The following is a 17,863-nucleotide window of genomic DNA, read 5'->3' as shown; positions in this document are numbered from 1 at the left end:
TTGAATGATGTCAAATAAAGGTTGCATCGCAAAAAGAACGTTCCCTTCTAATTTTTTTCTCAATCACTTCCTAAGCCACTGAAGAATTGAAGTGTTATGAATGAGTTTGACAGTGTCAAGAATGTGTGGGATGTTCACAGATTCAAGAACGTGTTCAAACTACTGTGTACTATTTATAGGCTGGAGCTGTTAATGAACTGTTTAAACCATTTTAAAAAATGTGTTGAATGGGAACAGCACTGCACTAACATGGGGCTCATAGCTCACAGGTTCCTAAATTGGATCCCAGTGAATGATGTTTAAGTTCAGGGTTCCCACTCTTTTCAAGGCATAATTTTCCAGGACATTTTATGTGCCACATGGTTGAATAATTTAAGCAAAAACACACAAGCGGCCATTTCAATTGTGGTTATTAGAGGGTTCTTTTTTTAAAATTCTGTATTTGTTTAATTAAATATCATTATCAAAATGGTGTCTAATCAATTTAATTTGTTTAAACTTTAATCAAATGATTAAATGCATTGTTTTTATCAAATGAAGTGCTTTTCTACTAAATCCTCACAGCACAATCCAAAACACCACTGGAGATATGGTCAAAAATATGGTCACCACTGATACCATTGTCAAATGTGCTGCACAACAAAACATCACTGATGAGATTTTGCTTTAATACATTATTATTATTTAATTGCATGAAACATTTTTTTTCCCTTTTTACACGTCCATTTAAATCAAGCTTTTATTTTGCCGTTTCTGTGTTTTTGACGGTAGTTTGGCCCAGGGTGATAATTAAACCCCAAAAAGCTATGGTTTCATTTATATATAGTCTGTATGTGCTACATGCTTTAGAGCTCTCTGCTCACTGCCATCTACACAAACAGACACCCAGAGCAAGTGTGATGCTCATGATGAGGTGTTTTCAGCATAAAACTTGACTAATTGTGCATTAAAACATTCATTTTTGTCCCGATATGTCAAATTCCATGACATCCCGCATTTTATAGTTAATGTAATTTTTATGACTGGATTCGGTAATTCCATGTGTCGCAGAAATCACAGGGCCTATATGGTAATGGCGGTAGATGCAGACTCTGATCGTCAGACTATTGAAAATTAATTTACATACCAAGCCGTAAAGGCCGCATTATCACCATGCTACCACCTAAGGGTGTGAAGTCACTTTCATAAAAAAAAATCATTAAAAAAAACAAATCTGCAGTCTGACCATCATCACTGTCTAAAGTTAATAACTACAAAAACATTTGAGTTAACACTACAGCAGTTTTGGTTAAAAAAAAAACAAAAAAAAAAACAATTGCACTGTATCAATATTTGTAAGAAAAACCTTGTCAGGGACACAATCACAAACTAAAATATTTACCAGTATAAATAATTTCCTAAGACATTTTCTCATTTTCTATGACTGGAAAACAGCATTGCAAAATTCCAGGTTTTCCAGGACGTGTGGGAACCATGAAGTCCCTTATTTCAAACTCACAGCTGTACATATAGCCATGCTTTAAGAGAAACACATTAAACATTCAATACATTTTTAAAGGTATACAATTTTCAAAAGGTTTGATATTCTTGTCCCAAGATATGGCTTGGGTCCCTATTTTAACAAACAATAAATAGTAACACACAACTCCTCAACAAGCTGCACAATTTGAGTTATCATTCATGTCTGCAGCACACGCAGGATGATTTATGTGCTGCAGTTTAATACTTAAGGTTAGGGGTTTAAAAAGTCCCTATAGCTGAAAGAGGTTTCAATCAAATCCCAAACCCGACCTAGGAGCAATATCAATAGTTATGCTTAACTAAGCAAGGACAGTAGGAACATGGGAATGTAGGAACATAAGAGTCTCACACATGTGTAAATGAACTGGTGTTTATTTAAGACGTTTAACAGGTTAAAGTGTGCCCCACCTCAAAAACAAACTTGCTATCAGTTAAATAAAATCAGTGAAAGGTGCTCTATGAGCACTGGAAAAATCCACAAACACACTCTACATCTCAAGCTTAAGGCAGAGAGAGGACAAACATCCACCTCCCACAGCAGAACGTGACATCAGTGAAAACTGGAGCTGTGTTCACAAACCATCTTTAAACAAAACTTGATCAGCTTTGGATGTTACCTAATTAAAAATCTGAATGAACAGTAAAAGATCTCCCCTCTCTTGCACACTTTGTGAGCACTAGCACCAGTGTGAATTAACTCCTTTATAACAAACACAGAGGTGTAATTATTTCTTTAGCTCTTAGCAAGGAAATAAAGCCCCAAAAGTCTTAAGACTAGTCTACTTCTGGTTAGGTGAAAAACTTACTGAAAGAATTACAAACTCTCCCAGGCAAACAACAGAGCAGTCATTCAGTGTGCATTTTAACAACCTGACAAGTGTGTGTGTACCTCAAATATACATGACATTACAACTAATAAAAGGTGCATAGTTAATCTTCAATAAAACAGAAAGAGGTCCTTTATACAAGTTAGAAACCTACACAATCACCCAAATTAAAGACAAGAGGGTAAAAATGATTAAAAGACAACACCCTCTTTGACACGCTAGTTTCATGATCGTTTTCAGCATGTGAGATACAGCAACAAGAGATACAAAGCAGTCCAGCAAATGACCTGCTTTTTGAAGACAGTGTATAATTCTATATATTCCACAAAGCCCCTTCTGACTTAAGATTTTATCATTGATGTGCGATAACCATGAAATCACCCCCAACATATTCTCATTCAGTGATCCTAAAATAAGGAGAACAAAGAAACAAAGCAGCACAAGATTAAAACGCAACAAACACAAACTCATTCATAGTTCTACTACTTTTCCAGCACTTGTGAAAACATGCAGAACATTCAACCCTCAGACAGCATGAAAATCATCTCCGGACACGAATATTATTCATCTTAAAAAACACAAATACACATCCAGACCATCAATGGTCACATATTGCTTCAAGGACAAAAATTCACAATTCAGATGTGATTTTATGCTACTTTCCAAATTCTGGGATACAGTAATTTGTTACTTTTAGATTATTCATTTATATCCAGAAGTATATTGTAATCAATTGCAGCAGGGCTACTCAGCTCGGCATTTATCAGCAAGCAATTCCATATACAAGATCTCTGTCATGCTGTGTAGCATAGAAAATAAAGAAATCAAACAATCAATCTAGATGTCAAACCATTAACCAAGCATTTAGGCAAATCCAGAATCAATCCAGAGGTCAATCCACATTCTAGCATTCTTAGGTGGTCAAGCATACATAAGAAAATTTTAGCACTCAATTAGGACCCAGTTTCATTTTACCAATAGGATACATTCAATTTGGTCAAAAAAAGAGAAGACGTGTGTCCTTACTACAGAAATGTGCTTCTATTTTTCAGTGTCCGGGAGATATTATATTCTCCCACACTTCTGAAAATTATTTGCATGCCCTTGTTTGATTTTTAAAAACATACTGCCCTAGAAGAGCTTGCAAATAAAAAAATAAAAATAAATAAGAAGTATTTTGCTAGGCTAAGTATTGCAGTAACAATAATGCACTGACTAACAAAAAACATTGTGGAATGGAAAACTAATGTTATATGAGTGAAAATTTAGATGGATTTTCATTTTGCTACGAGTTTAGATGGCAACTCGTCAAGACTAACTTTAAGTTTCCTAATTAATGTAGTACGAAAAAGAAATCATCTATGATCAGACAACAAGGAAGAGCATCAAGCCCTCAGACACAATGCTGCTTAAAGATAGGACCAGTTGTGTCTGTTTGGTAATGTAAAGTTTTGCATTTAAAATTTTATCCCCACATTAAAATGGAAGACTTGGTAATTGGACACTCATAATAAAATTTTAATCCCTGAATAGTGTTGTTATTCTCCTCAAGATGCAAGAAATGTGGCTTTGTTCACCAAACATTAGAAATTACCCCTTTGTAAAAAAATACATACATAAAAAAAAAAAAAATAGGAAAAAAAATAAAAATAATAGCATTTGCACCAAGCAACTTTGGAATCTCCAGGTCATCTGCAACTTCCCATTAATATACAAGAGGTGATCCGTTGAGTTTGCTTGGTCTTTAACATCAGCTGGTGAAGTTTTTGGGGAAAACATGTAAAAATCGTAGAACAACAATTTAGTTTGATTGGCAAATGTTTCTGCTGGTCTAAGAAGGATCCAAATAGAAGGCAACATATGCAACTCGAGGGAGTTCTAACATGACAAGTGACAAACATTCAGATAGCCTGACAATGACTTATTTTGCCATTGACACTGAGACCTTTGATGGAGAGTGTAACAAGGGAAGCAATTTCCATGAAAGAGAGAAAGAACGTGATGTCTTTAAAAAGTATGGATTATAAAACATCGCCTGAGCATAAGAGTCATACTCTCCATCTCAATTAAAAATAGCAAGAAAGTTTTCAATCTTTAAGATTTTTACAGCAGATGTGGACAAGAAAAAGGCTGAGATGGGGTGATTCTACCACAAATGCTAGTCCTTTAAAATGGTATATCAATGATCCACCAATACTAATGCAATTAAAATCACTTGCTGTATACAGAGTACTAGTCAGTTTTTAGACCTAAAAGGGGTCTAGCAAGCTACTATTCAAGCCCTTTTTCAATGAAGCAGTGTATTGAAAACAAATATCTCCATTCTAAATTTTTACAAGACCTGGCAACCTGAAAGATAATTGGCCAAAATCTTAAATTCTTAAGAGGAAAAAAGGAAAAGCCCAGTGACCACAGTCAAGTAGAAAAAAGCCCTCAGTAAGGACTCTGAATGAGTCCTACAGATCAAGGACGAGTGGAGTCTGCATCCATGAATGAGTCATGACTGAGTGAATCAAAACTGAAATGGATGGTGCAGGATCCTTCAGATGCAAGAAGTGATAGATACTTATTGACTCCCACTGGTTCTATCTCTTTCCAGTTTTCATGTAGGATGGGATTCCTCCTCGTGCAGTCAGCCCCTCAAAGCGCTTGTAAGTGTAGTTGATGAAAACCCAATCTTTACTCTTCAGATCGGCCTCAGTGTGGTTGGACACAACAGGAGCTATAAAGATAGAACAAGGAGACATTAACACATAAGTTTAAAGTATGGCAACACTTAACATTTTTAAGGAACTTCAGAAAGCATCACAAATGACTAAAAACCCACCAGAAGGCTGGAGAATGTCTGAATCAGGGAACTCGTCAAAGTTGGAGGTGTCGTCAATGCTTTTGATCTCAATTGGAATGGCCGCAGGTCTCTCCCTGCAAAAAACGTGAACCGCTTTGTTCATCCAAGTCCCAAAGATGATGTATAGAATCATCTACAAGCATTTCATTAATCTCCAACAGACACTGAATATTAACAGCGAGATGACATGGAAGTTCTACCTGATATGGTCATAGTCCACCCCCTCAAAGAAAGGGTTAGTCTTTATCTCTTCCACTCCAGTGGCTCCAATCCTGAGCTCACTCTCACAACAGAACCTAATGGAAAACAGCAGAACAAGAGGTCAGTGCTTGAGAAAAATAAACAAGATTGTTCAAGGTTAACTACAACCCAAAATGAAGGAAAGCATCACTGTTAACAATATGGAGGGGTAAATGAAAATGAGTCACATATAAAGCCAGCACCACAATAACAGACTCCAACAACTCGATTTTGGCCAAGGGTGTCACACAGGTTTTGCTAAGATCTTGCTCTCTTCTGTCAGAAGTATGACACACTTACTGATACAAAATTGTAGAGGGGTATCAAACATACCAGCTTACCGCAACTCTCTCTCTCTCCCCGATTCCCTGTCATGTAGAGCTTGCCAAAATAACAAATGGAGTACCGTGTGAACATAAACAATTGTAATGGATTGATTTAGGGCATTTTCAGACCTGTAGCATGCTTAATTTGTTCCAAAATAGGGGCAAAAATTGTGACAATGTTGCATTTTCTTCATAGTTCTGTTCACTTTCACAAGGTTATATTTTAAAATGGACAAAAACTGTAAAAATGATGTTGTATATGTCATTAGTTGCTTACACACACAGTTTTTACCTGTCTGTTCTGCCACTTTCGAGAGAAGCGATTGTGAAGATCAACCTATATAATATAGCCACCAAAATGCTATAGCCACATTTTGATGATGAATTATAGTGACGAGCTGACCAACAGAGTTCTTCTCCATCCAGGTGGTCTTGGACCATTTGTTTAGGTGCTGATCAGTGTGGTTGCAGTGTTCATATATGCCTATACAAGCAGAACCAAGGGAAAAAACGCACAAGGCACCGAAACAAATGCTCCAAACAAGCCAGGTGTGAAAACACCTTTAGGAAGCACTTCTTGGGAGTAACTTTACCATGTGAAAGTGCGTGATTGTGTATTTACCCCCTCGAGCCTTGTCGTAGAAAACGTATGTCCATATGCAGTTTTCAGTGAGTTAAGAAATTACGTTCAATAAAACAGCTGTGGCTCCACTTTCTGATGTCAGTGTAGTAAAAAAAGGCAGGAAAAATGCTTTTGACCGATTCACTATGGATTAATATTGTAAATTGAAAATGTTCAGATCAGCTTGACATCTTGTCAGTTCTTCAGTAAAAGCAGCTCACTGGTCACTTGAAGAGAACAGAAAACCCTGCCTTGGTGACATAATGATTTTTTTCAACCAAGCCGGATGCGCTTTTTCTGTTTTTGAAGCCATTAACTCAGCAGGGAGTCTGATGTTCAAGTGATTCACAACCTCCCACTGGCAGACGCTAATGCGCAATTTGTCTCTCACCACCTGGCCGGTTAATGAGCTCACACCTGAAAATTAGAGCCTGACCAATATGGGATTTTTGAGACCGATACAGATTTTAGAGAGGGGAAAATTCACAGATTACCGATATGGTGGCCGATATAGCTACTTTTTCAGCTGGAATTAAAACAGAACGTGGATTGTGCACCGATTTTGTACCGATATGACTACGCAAAGGTACTCAGAAGGCTGCTTTCTTAAACAAATATTTTTATCAAAGAACATTTGACATTATTATTATAAAACACTGTCAACAAATTCTAGAAATGAACACTGAGAAAATAATAAAAATACAATAAATAGCTTAATAAACATCAGTACTGTTAGTATAAGTAAATTGCTGGCCATTAAAATAAAGAATAAATAAAATAAATAAAACAAATAAAATAAAATCAGTACTGTATGTTTAGTATCGGTCAGTTGCTGACCATTTAAATAAAGAATACAAATACAATAAATAGCTAAATAAAAATCAGTACTGTATGTTTAGTATCAGACAAATGCTGACCATTTAAGAATAAATAAAAATAAAATAAATAGCTTAATTAACATCAGTATTACTGTTTAGTATCAGTCAAATGCTGACCATTAAAATTAATAAATAGAATAAATTAAAATAAATAGCTAAATAAACGTCAGGGGCCGGTTGCACCATACGTACGATACAACTTAGCCTAGTTGTGGCGTAAATGGGCATTAAGTCACAATTTACGCTCTACTAAATATTTGAGCGTTGCACCATTCAATTTATGTAGGACGTAACCCTACGAATAAATTAAATATATACGGCAGCCTCCGACCAGGAGTAACTGATGGAATAAAAAAAGCAGACTCATTTAATGACATCAATGAGCTCATGTTTTGGTTGACAGACATCAGTCCTTTCGACATACATGAAGATGTTGGCGTTTACACTCGTTTACATTTACGAGAGAAAAAAAAAAGGACTTTTAAGCGGCTCTTCAGTATGAAACCGATCTAACGCTGCTGTTTTTAGGGTGTGTCGCCCAGTGTCAAGTTTCAACACATTGAAAATAAATATATATATATATATATATATATATATATAGGATATTAAAATGAATAAAAGTCTATTTTTCCAGTCTGTTGTATTAGTATTTATCACCCCTCATTTATTTTAGATACAGTTCCAATATATTAATATTTACACAGGGCAAATATACTATTTATTAAACCTACTTTTATTACGTATTCTATTTTAATGTCTGGAAAACCAGACTTTTAAATATTACATTTTATAAATGCAACGACTGGAATTGTTTTGTTGAAGGGGGTACCAAACTGTGAATCATGAACAAAACAGTTTGGTGAATGTTTACACATTAGCTTCCACTCAGCTGACAACAATGAAAGTAGTTACGTGATTAGCTAGTTAGCTATAAGCTCGTTGTCACGGAGAGTAAAAGATGGACTTTATTTACTTTCCAGCATTGTGTCTCACCAACTAGGCAACAGCGAAGCGTGAAATCAACATTCACCAGACACAATCCACCACTGCACCATTGTCTGCTGAGCTGCAAAAAGATGCTCTGATGTTTATCTATCAATCTGCTACATTACTGACTGCACTGACAAACTATAGCTGGCTAACAGCAAACAGATGTGATAAACATGAGTGACATGGTTGTCAGGGACAGGGTTAACATTATATTAGTTATATAAAATGATGGGGTAATTTATTATTAACTTTCCAGTATGTATTTCACAAACTAGTTAGCAATTTAAGGAGAAGAGATCGCTCAAATCCACACGGTTTAACTCCGCCCTGTCTGCAGAACCACTGTCAGTTCAGAGTCAGCTCTGTAACAATGGAGTCGGAGCGCGCTCTGCTGGACAAACTACGCCGTGACACCAACTCTAAAGCATTGTTTTCTGCATTATATGTTCTGAAAAAAAGTTTTCATAATGGGGCATATCGGTAAAATATACGCCGATACCGATATATCGGTGAAAGCCTAATATCGGTCGGGCACTACTGAAAATCACTGGAAAAATTGGCTAGTGTGGCAACGGCTTAAGTTTGAAGCAGCAAAATACATTGGGTTAAGCTTGCAGATCAGTGAAGACAGTATAAAACAAGTCAAAGAACACCTTTTAACAATATAGCAAATGATATGACCATAGAGCCCCATAAAGCGGAGGAAGAGGGTGAGAACTGAACCTGAGGATGAGATCCTTGGCCTTCTCTGAAATTGGGACCTCAGGAGGAAAGGTCAAAGTTTCCCGCCAGTTCATCACCTTCCTGTAAGTCTCCTGAGGTGTTTCTGAGCAAAATGGAGGGTAACCTAGAAAAAGGCACAAAGACATATTTTAGCCATATTTTAAGAGTATTTATTTGCTATATTTACTAACCAAACTCTTCTGAAAATCTCACCTATCAGCATCTCATACATAATGACCCCCAGACTCCACCAATCGCAGAGTTTGTTATACCCATTTTGCATAAACACTTCTGGGGCGATGTAGTCAGGGGTTCCAACAGTGGAAAAGGCCTGAAAAAGAAGCCTTTTATTCAAACAGAACTATTTGTCTCTATAACAATAAATACATACACGTCAAGGCAGTAATTCTAATAACTGAGCACATAAATGAGTTGTTACCCATTTCATTTTGTATCTCACACTGTAAGCATGGCAAAGGACTATCTAATCCTTCCCACACACATCAATTACCATATTAAGAACCTATTCAGCATACAGCTTCCAGCATAAACTCATGCATTAGTCTGTTAGAAACAGGTTTACTACCAACCCAGTATATATACAGGACAGTACTTGGTGAACTTACCAACTGTCTCCTGTTCCTCTTCCATGTTTCTGCTTTTCTCTTTGAATTCATGTTTTGGAATGCTGCAGAAAAACACAAACCCAAGTTATTCCCAGAAACTCAGAGAACAGGGTCAAGCCATTCAATCCTTTGATAGTTCAACAATCAGAAGTCAAGTCTGATTAAAGGGAGTAAGGTCTTTTAGGACTAATATCAGAATGAGAGATGAATGTTTACTTACTGAAGTCATTTGGAAGACTGTGATTGAGGTTTCTGTAGAATTCTGTGCGGTGAGCTTTCTTCAGACCAGTGCATAAGCCAAAATCAGACAACTTCACATGGCCCTGAAGGAGCATATTGACATTCTGAATGAGAATTGCTCTTTAAAGCAAGGCTATGAGACCCGGCTACACTGTTAAACAAAACTGTAGTGTTGCTTATGTTGTTATGAATAATGTCCTCTTTCAGGTCTGAAACTACTGCAAAATAATTTGCTGACACTGTTTGTGTGTTTTATGTTCTTACCCTTGAGTCCAGCAGCAGGTTGTCTGGTTTGATGTCCCTGTGGATGAAGCCTAGCTGGTGAATGGAATCAATAGCCAGCACCGTTTCAGCAATATAGAACTGTGTGGCCTCCTCTGTTAAAGTGTCTTTCTTCATCAACAGTGTCATCATATCACCTGGGCAAACAAAAACACAGCAGTCATCTTTTGGTGCTTGAATTGTACTATACAAATCTTGAACTACACATTTTCAGGAAAAAAAAAAAAAAAAAAACTACACACAATCTTGCACCTAAAACACCTTGACTGACAATTATTTATAGGTGCAAATGTGTGCATACAGTGCATCCGGAAAGTATTCACAGCGCTTCACTTTTTCCACATTTTGTTATGTTACAGCCTTATTCCAAAATTCTACAAACAATACCCCATAATGACAATGTGAAAGAAGTTTGTTTGAAATCTTTGCAAATGTATTAAAAAAAAAAAAAAACGAAAAAACACATGTACATAAGTATTCACAGCCTTTGCTCAATACTTTGTTGAAGCACCTTTGGCACCAATTACAGTCTGTTTGAGTATGATGCTACAAGCTTGGCACACCTATTTTTGGGCAGATTCTCCCATTCTTCTTTGCAGGACCTCTCAAGCTCCATCAGGTTGGATGGGGAGCGTCGGTGCACAGCCATTTTCAGATCTCTCCAGAGATGTTCAATCGGGTTCAAGTCTGGGCTCTGGCTGGGCCACTCAAGGACATTCACAGAGTTGTCCCGGAGCCACTCCTTTGTTATCTTGGCTGTGTGCTTAGGGTCGTTGTCCTGTTGGAAGATGAACCTTCACCCCAGTCTGAGGTCCAGAGCGCTCTGGAGCAGTTTTTCATCAAGGCTGTCTCTGTACATTGCTTCATTCATCTTTCCCTCGATCCTGACTAGTCACCCAGTTCCTGCCGCTGAAAAACATCCCCACAGCATGATGCTGCCACCACCACCATGCTTCACTGTAGGGATGGTAATGTCCAGGTGATGAGTGGTGCCTGGTTTCCTCCAGACATGACGCTTTCCATTCAGACCAAAGAGTTCAATCTTTGTTTCTTATGGTCTGAGTCCTTCAGGTGCCTTTTGGCAAACTCCAGGCGGGCTGTCATGTGCCTTTTACTGAGGAGTGGCTTCCGTCTGGCCACTCTACCATACAGGCCTGATTGGTGGAGTGCTGCAGAGATGATTGTTCTTCTGGAAGGTTCTCCTCTTTCCACAGAGAAATGCTGGAGCTCTGTCAGAGTGACCATCAGGTTCTTGGTCACCTCCCTAACTAAGGCCCTTCTCCCCCGATCGCTCAGTTTGGCCAGGCGGCCAGCTCTAGGAAGAGTCCTGGTGGTTCCAAACTTCTTCCATTTATGGATGATGGAGGCCACTGTGCTCATTGGGACCTTCAATGCTGCAGACATTTTTCTGTACCCTTCCCCAGATCTGTGCCTCGATACAATCCTGTCTCGGAGGTCTACAGACAATTCCTTGGACTTCATGGCTTGGTTTGTGCTCTGACATGCACTGTTAACTGTGGGACCTAATATAGACAGGTGTGTGCCTTTCCAAATCATGTCCAATCAACTGAATTTACCACAGGTGGACTCCAATCAAGTAGTAGAAACATCTCAAGGATGATCAGTGGAAACAGGATGCACCTGAGCTCAATTTTGAGTGTCATGGCAAAGGCTGTGAATACTTATGTACGTGAATTTGTTTTATTTTTAATAAATTTGCAAAGATTTCAAACAAACTTCTTTTGCGTTGTCATTATGGGGTATTGTTTGTAGAATTTTGAGGAAAATAATGAATTTAATCAATTTTGGAATAAGGCTGTAACATAAAAAAATGTGGAAAAAGTGAAGCGCTGTGAATACTTTCCGGATGCACTGTATGCTAAAAGCTCAAATGAGACACAGTTATTCTTTTCTGAAAATAAATCATTGACCAGCGCTCACCTCCAGGCAGAAACTCCATGATGAGGTAGAGGTTCATCTTATCCTGAAAGCTGTAGAACATCTTGACCACCCACAGACTGTCTGCCTCTACAAGAATGTCCCTTTCTGCTCGAATATGACCAACCTAGAAACAAATGAGTGTTACAGATCAGTCTACATGACAAGAACACTGATGTCATAAGGACTGATGTGACTCCATCAGTGAAGACGTACCTGTTCTTTCTCCAGCATATCAGCCTTACGCAAGATTTTCATGGCATAAACATGGCCTGTGTCCTTCTTCTGAACTAGACGCACCTACAGGTGATAAAAGCATACAGTTTTACACAGCTTCACAACAAGGACATACAGTACTACTATTCAAGTAAAATTATGAAAAACATTTCATAATTTTTCACAAGATCACAGGACATTTTTTGATGAGCACAATTTCCCTTCCTGTTTTGACATATTTCCTACTGAAACAGGAAGACGGGTTAAGAAATCTTACAGCTTAACTACCAAAAAAAAAAAAAAAAGTATTTATAGTCTTTAGTTTATGCCACAGCTATTAAAGAAACTTGATTTTCTACTTCTTGCTAGTTAGAGGCAAGTGGAATTAGGGTGAGGGAACATTCTAATTCTAGTGAGCATTTTATTGGACAAAAATAAAAACTGTATTACATCCCTGCTTACAAGAGTCATCACTGTTTTGGCTATTTAGCTATCTATGGTACATTTTTAATAAAAAATTAGGGCTTTCGATTTACAGTTGAAGTCAGAGGTTTACATACACCTTAGCCAAATACATTTAAACTCAGTTTTTCACAATTCCTGACATTTAATCATAGAATAAATTTACTGTCTTAGGTCAGTTAGGATTACTATATTTTAAGAATGTGAAATTTCAGAATAAAAGTAGAGAATGATTTATTTCAGCTTTTATTTCTTTCATCACATTGCCAGTGGGTCAGAAGTTTACATACACTTTGCTAGTATTTGGTAGCATTGCGTTTAAATTGTGTAACTTGGGTCAAACGTTTTGGGTAGCCATCCACAAGCTTCTAACAATAAGTTGCTGGAATTTTAGCCCATTCCTCCAGACAGAACTGGTGTAACGGGGTCAGGTTTGTAGGCCTCCTTGCTCACACACACTTTCGGACTGAGGTCAGGGCTTTGTGATGGCCACTCCAATACCTTGACATTGTTGTCCTTAAGCCATTTTGCCACAACTCTGGAGGTTTGCTTGGGGCCATTGTCCATTTGGAGACCCATTTGCGACCGAGCTCTAGCTTCAATATACCCACATAATTTTCCTTCCTCATGATGCCATCTATTTTGTGTAGTGCACCAGTCCCTCCTGCAGCAAAGCACCCCCACAACATGATGCTGCCAACCCCATGCTTCACAGTTGGGATGGTGTTCTTCGGCTTGCAAGCCATACCCTTTTTCCTCCAAACATAACAATGGTCATTATGGCCAAACAGTTCAATTTTTGTTTCATCAGACCAAAGGACATTTCTCAAAAAAGTAAGATCTTTGTCCCAATGTGCACTTGCCAACTGTAGTCTGGCTTTTTTATGGCGGTTTTGGAGCAGTGGCTTCTTCCTTGCTGAGCAGCTTTTCAGGTTATGTCGATATTGGACTCGTTCTACTGTGGATACAGATACTTGTCTACTTGTTTCCTCCAGCAGCTTCACAAGGTCCCTTGCTGATGTTCTGGGATTGATCTTGCACCAAACTATGTTCATCTCTAGTAGACAGAATGCGTCTCCTTTCTGAGCATTTGGAAATTGCTCCCAAGGATGAACCAGACTTGTGGAGGTCCACAAAAAAAGTTTTCTGAGGTCTTGGCTGATTTCTTTTGATTTTCCCATGGTGTCAAGCAAAGAGGCACAGAGTTTGAAGGTAGGCCTTAAATACATCACAGATACACCTCAAATTGACTCCAATTAGCCTATCAGCAGCTTGACATAATTTTCTGGAATTTTCCAAGCTGCTTAAAGGCACAGTTAACTTAGTGTATGTAAACTTCTGACCCACTGGAATTGTGATAGAGTCAATTAAAAGTGAAACAATCTGTCTGTAAACAATTGTTGGAAAAATTACTCATGTCATGCACAAAGTAGATGTCTTAAACGACTTGCCAAAACTATAGTTTGCTAATATGAAATCTGTGGAGTGGTTAAAAAATTAGTTTTAATGACTTCAACCTAAGTGTATGTAAACTTCTGACTTCAACTGTAACACGTTAATTTAGTGCAAATAATAAAATGAAAAATAACGCATTAAAAAATTAACTCAAGTAATCATGCAACCGACCTGTACCTAAATTCCGTACTAAGGAATGTTTGTAATATAGGAGTAATTCAAGCTTGGTGTATCACCTTGAGTGGTAAAACTACCTTTAACTTTGCACACCATCTTAAAAACACAGAGCATAGGACTAGAGGCACTGAAAACTAGTGAGACGCGACGCAGCCAAGCTGAGATGCTCCAAAAGCGCCCGTCTGAGGCATGAGTATATAGACCAACAATTTAAACAGAACAAAGGGTTGTAGGCCAATAATAGGGTTAGGTTCAATGATATACAAATAAAACAAGTAATACTTTGACATTTTTAAAGACACTTTTTGTATTGTCTAAATGCATTACTTGTCTGTTGCCACAATATATGTACATGATGTAATGTATTTGAATTGTCTAAATTATAATATTTATTATATATTAAATGTAAAATTATTTTAATTATATTCTGAATTACTTTTATTTGGGGGCCTTTCACAGTAAATATAAATCAGCACATCATGTAATTAATCAATCAATAAAAAATTTGAAATTGATTGAGAGCCCAAATAAAAATGATCAAACTGAAAGTTAAAAACTTCGTCAAGGGTCACTTTCTTAGAAATGGGTATATCTGCTAAAATTTCATTTTGTCAACTTTTAGGAGTACACCAACATATAGCCTTCAAAGCTAACAGAAGTAAGCTAAAACAAAACTTCTATTTTGATTTTATGGGGTCTTTAAATGGCAAAAAAACCCTCATACCTCTCCAAAAGCTCCACGGCCAATCACTTTAAGTGACTCAAAGTCCTCTAATCCAAGCCGTGTTCGTTTGAGACGGAGAAATTCAGTCTCTTTCCTGGCATGCTCAGATCGCCGGATACACTTCTGTGGGACCAGTAATTGCAGAAATTAAATGAACCAATCACAAGTACCATAAAAGTGCTTTATCCTGATCACAGTCACTACAGTCAAAGAACTTATAGAGTCTACAAATAAAAATCTCATGGAAACTGCATTTTGTAAATTTTTAGCCAGTTAGATTAATTGAATTCTGAAACTTGTATGCAAACATTTATAAAAGATAAAATAAAAATAACTACCAGTATCTAGGCACTGTTTGAGTGTATTTCTGAGAAGCTCACCTCTTCATCAACTAGTCCCTCTTGATCCATGACCTTCTCCAACTTCTGCTGCCTGTAAGATACAAGAAAACTTTAACATGAGCTGAAACACTAGCACCAGTGTTTTCTAAAAGAGCTTCAGTCCAATGAAAGGTGTGGTCACATAGTTTCACATGGGGGGGCAAAAATAGAGTTTTGTATGAAAGGATCTCTGGAATATGGGACATTAAAAGATATAATGGTCTCACCATACACTGTACTGTACTTGTCTCAGCCAAACCCAAAGTATGCAAGGAATTGTTTCTAAATGCAAAAATGCTTAGTGTCTCATTTTGACCAGCCAAACTTGTTTGGAAGTGAAAGTTTCAAGGATCCATTACAGAAACACCCAGAGCTGGTATGGCTGGAGTCATGTTATACTCAATACATCGCAGCATAACAATAAAAATGTGACTCACCTCATCTCTCTTTCCTCATGCTGTGAAATGAGGTTGCTATAGAAATTCTCCAAGGTCACTTTGGCCATGGTGACCCTCTCCTTAGTGTGGTTACTCATAGAGGAACAGGACGTCTGACTTGTCATCGCCATGGCTAATTGGACAGGTAAAACAAAAGAGCACTATATCAGAATGTGCAGAATTTGGCCAGTGAGGCTATAACGATAATTACAATTCGAACTTACTTTTTAATCAAGGTATAAAAATAAAGTAAAGCAATGTCTTTGCACATGTATGCTTGTGTTTGCACTGAAGAATCAACATCTCTTTCCATTAACAACTCTACAGGGGCTTCCTTAAAATGCAGGTATTCAAAGAAAGGCAGCATTAATTTAACATCAACTACTCTAGTTCATTCACACAGCAACCCACAGTCCTTAAACACGGAATGTTCCACTTCCCAGAAATTCCATGCCAGTAAAGTCTGACAGGCCCTTATTTGCTCTTGGCCAAAAAAAGCATTAAGGCATGGCTAAAGAAAGACTGATATTTTACTCTGGTTAGAAGTTCAAACAAACCCATATTTGTCATCTGATTCAACTTCCACAGTTGATGTCTCTGAGACTGGCTGTGGTCAAGTGTCAAGAGTTTTTGCAGACAGCAAGGGGAATTTCGTTATGAATAAATATCGTGACCAATGAAACTGAACGAAAGTTGGCAAAGAAAACTAGAGCAAAAGCCGTTACAAAAATTGAAACGAGCTAATGAAATACAGTTAGGCTAATACTGTATTCAATTCTCCATTAGGGACAATACATCACAGAACAAAATGACGTTATATGCAGCTATTTATATGATTAATATGTAGCCTGATGCAAACTTAAAAAGTTTAGGGAATTGCCAGTGAAAACACTGGAAGCAACACAACAGACAGACTGACAGGCAAACAAGCAGAGTCAGATAGCAGACAGACAAAAATAGGAAACGCAGACAGCCAGACAGAAAAGCAAACAGTCAGTATACTGTAAACGCGCACACTACAGTCACTTCGACAAAACCACGCAGTTAGTGGGTTTGAAACGAGTAACATTCTATGCAATTTCAAAAATAAAGGCCACTACATTTCTAAAAAATTACAGGTTACAAAAACAGACATTATCCTCCTAAAAGGAGGAAAGAGACGACTATTTTTAAGATATTTTCAGTAAAGAATCTTTGTCAGTGTGCTAGCCGCTGCAGCAGCTAACTGTCTGTCCAGTTTCATTTACTCTGATGGCAAAGTGTGAAACGGCAGAAATCAAGTTGAATTTCTAACAAGAGCTCAAGCGACTTTCAAAAACTACACATAACAACCGAAACTAACCGTTAGTTACTCATAAACAAGTTGTTAGTTTGAAAAAATATTTGTTTGGTTACCTTCCACTCGACCTCAAACTGACTTGAGCTGGTGGTGGACGGCGGACATAACTTCCTCCGTCTTCTTCTTCTTCTTCTTTGTATTCTTCATGTTAATGGCCGTTCACTCCAAGGAGCATTACCGCCACCTACCGTATTTTATATACTACATCCTTTTGCCTAAAAACATGATGCTCTGCCAAGATCATAGAGCTATGTTGTGGATCCGGCATCAGATGGCGCTGCGTGTTCAGCTCCTCCATCCTTTACCAAATCCCCACACAGTCCCAATCCAAGCATTGCACCATATTATATTCTAAACCTGTGTATCCACTAGACCCAAAATATCCTCTACGCTTACTGATCTACCCTTAATGCTCTCAAATAAGTTTTTACGATATTCATTATACTTATCACATACCAACAGTACATGCTCCACAGTTTCTAACATCCTACAGTTGTCACACAGTCTATCTCTGTGCTTACTCATAATTGCCAAAGTTGAGTTTAAGCCTGTATGTCCCAGTCTGAGCCTAGCTAACAATACTTCCTACCTTCTATTCCTTCCCATAGACCA

At 37.8% G+C, this 17,863-nt stretch overlaps 1 protein-coding gene across 1 annotated transcript; it reads right to left on the bottom strand.

The window, feature by feature from the left end:
* Positions 1–1,877: 1,877 nt before the first annotated feature.
* LOC127424240 (serine/threonine-protein kinase 38-like) lies at positions 1,878–17,387 on the bottom strand. The gene is made up of 14 exons (XM_051669238.1): positions 17,308–17,387; positions 15,913–16,045; positions 15,476–15,527; positions 15,096–15,218; positions 12,278–12,361; positions 12,065–12,188; positions 10,106–10,260; positions 9,822–9,924; positions 9,602–9,663; positions 9,189–9,306; positions 8,976–9,099; positions 5,397–5,492; positions 5,176–5,270; positions 1,878–5,070 (listed from the first exon to the last, which is right to left on the bottom strand). The coding sequence occupies exons 2-14, from the start codon at positions 16,041–16,043 to the stop codon at positions 4,934–4,936; spliced, it is 1,404 nt and encodes a 467-aa protein (XP_051525198.1). The 5' UTR covers positions 16,044–16,045; positions 17,308–17,387; the 3' UTR covers positions 1,878–4,933.
* Between the last annotated feature and the right edge of the window lie 476 nt (positions 17,388–17,863).

Source organism: Myxocyprinus asiaticus, chromosome 33, assembly GCF_019703515.2.
Source record: "Myxocyprinus asiaticus isolate MX2 ecotype Aquarium Trade chromosome 33, UBuf_Myxa_2, whole genome shotgun sequence".
NCBI lineage: Eukaryota > Metazoa > Chordata > Actinopteri > Cypriniformes > Catostomidae > Myxocyprinus > Myxocyprinus asiaticus.
This window is presented reverse-complemented; position numbering and strand designations above follow the sequence as displayed.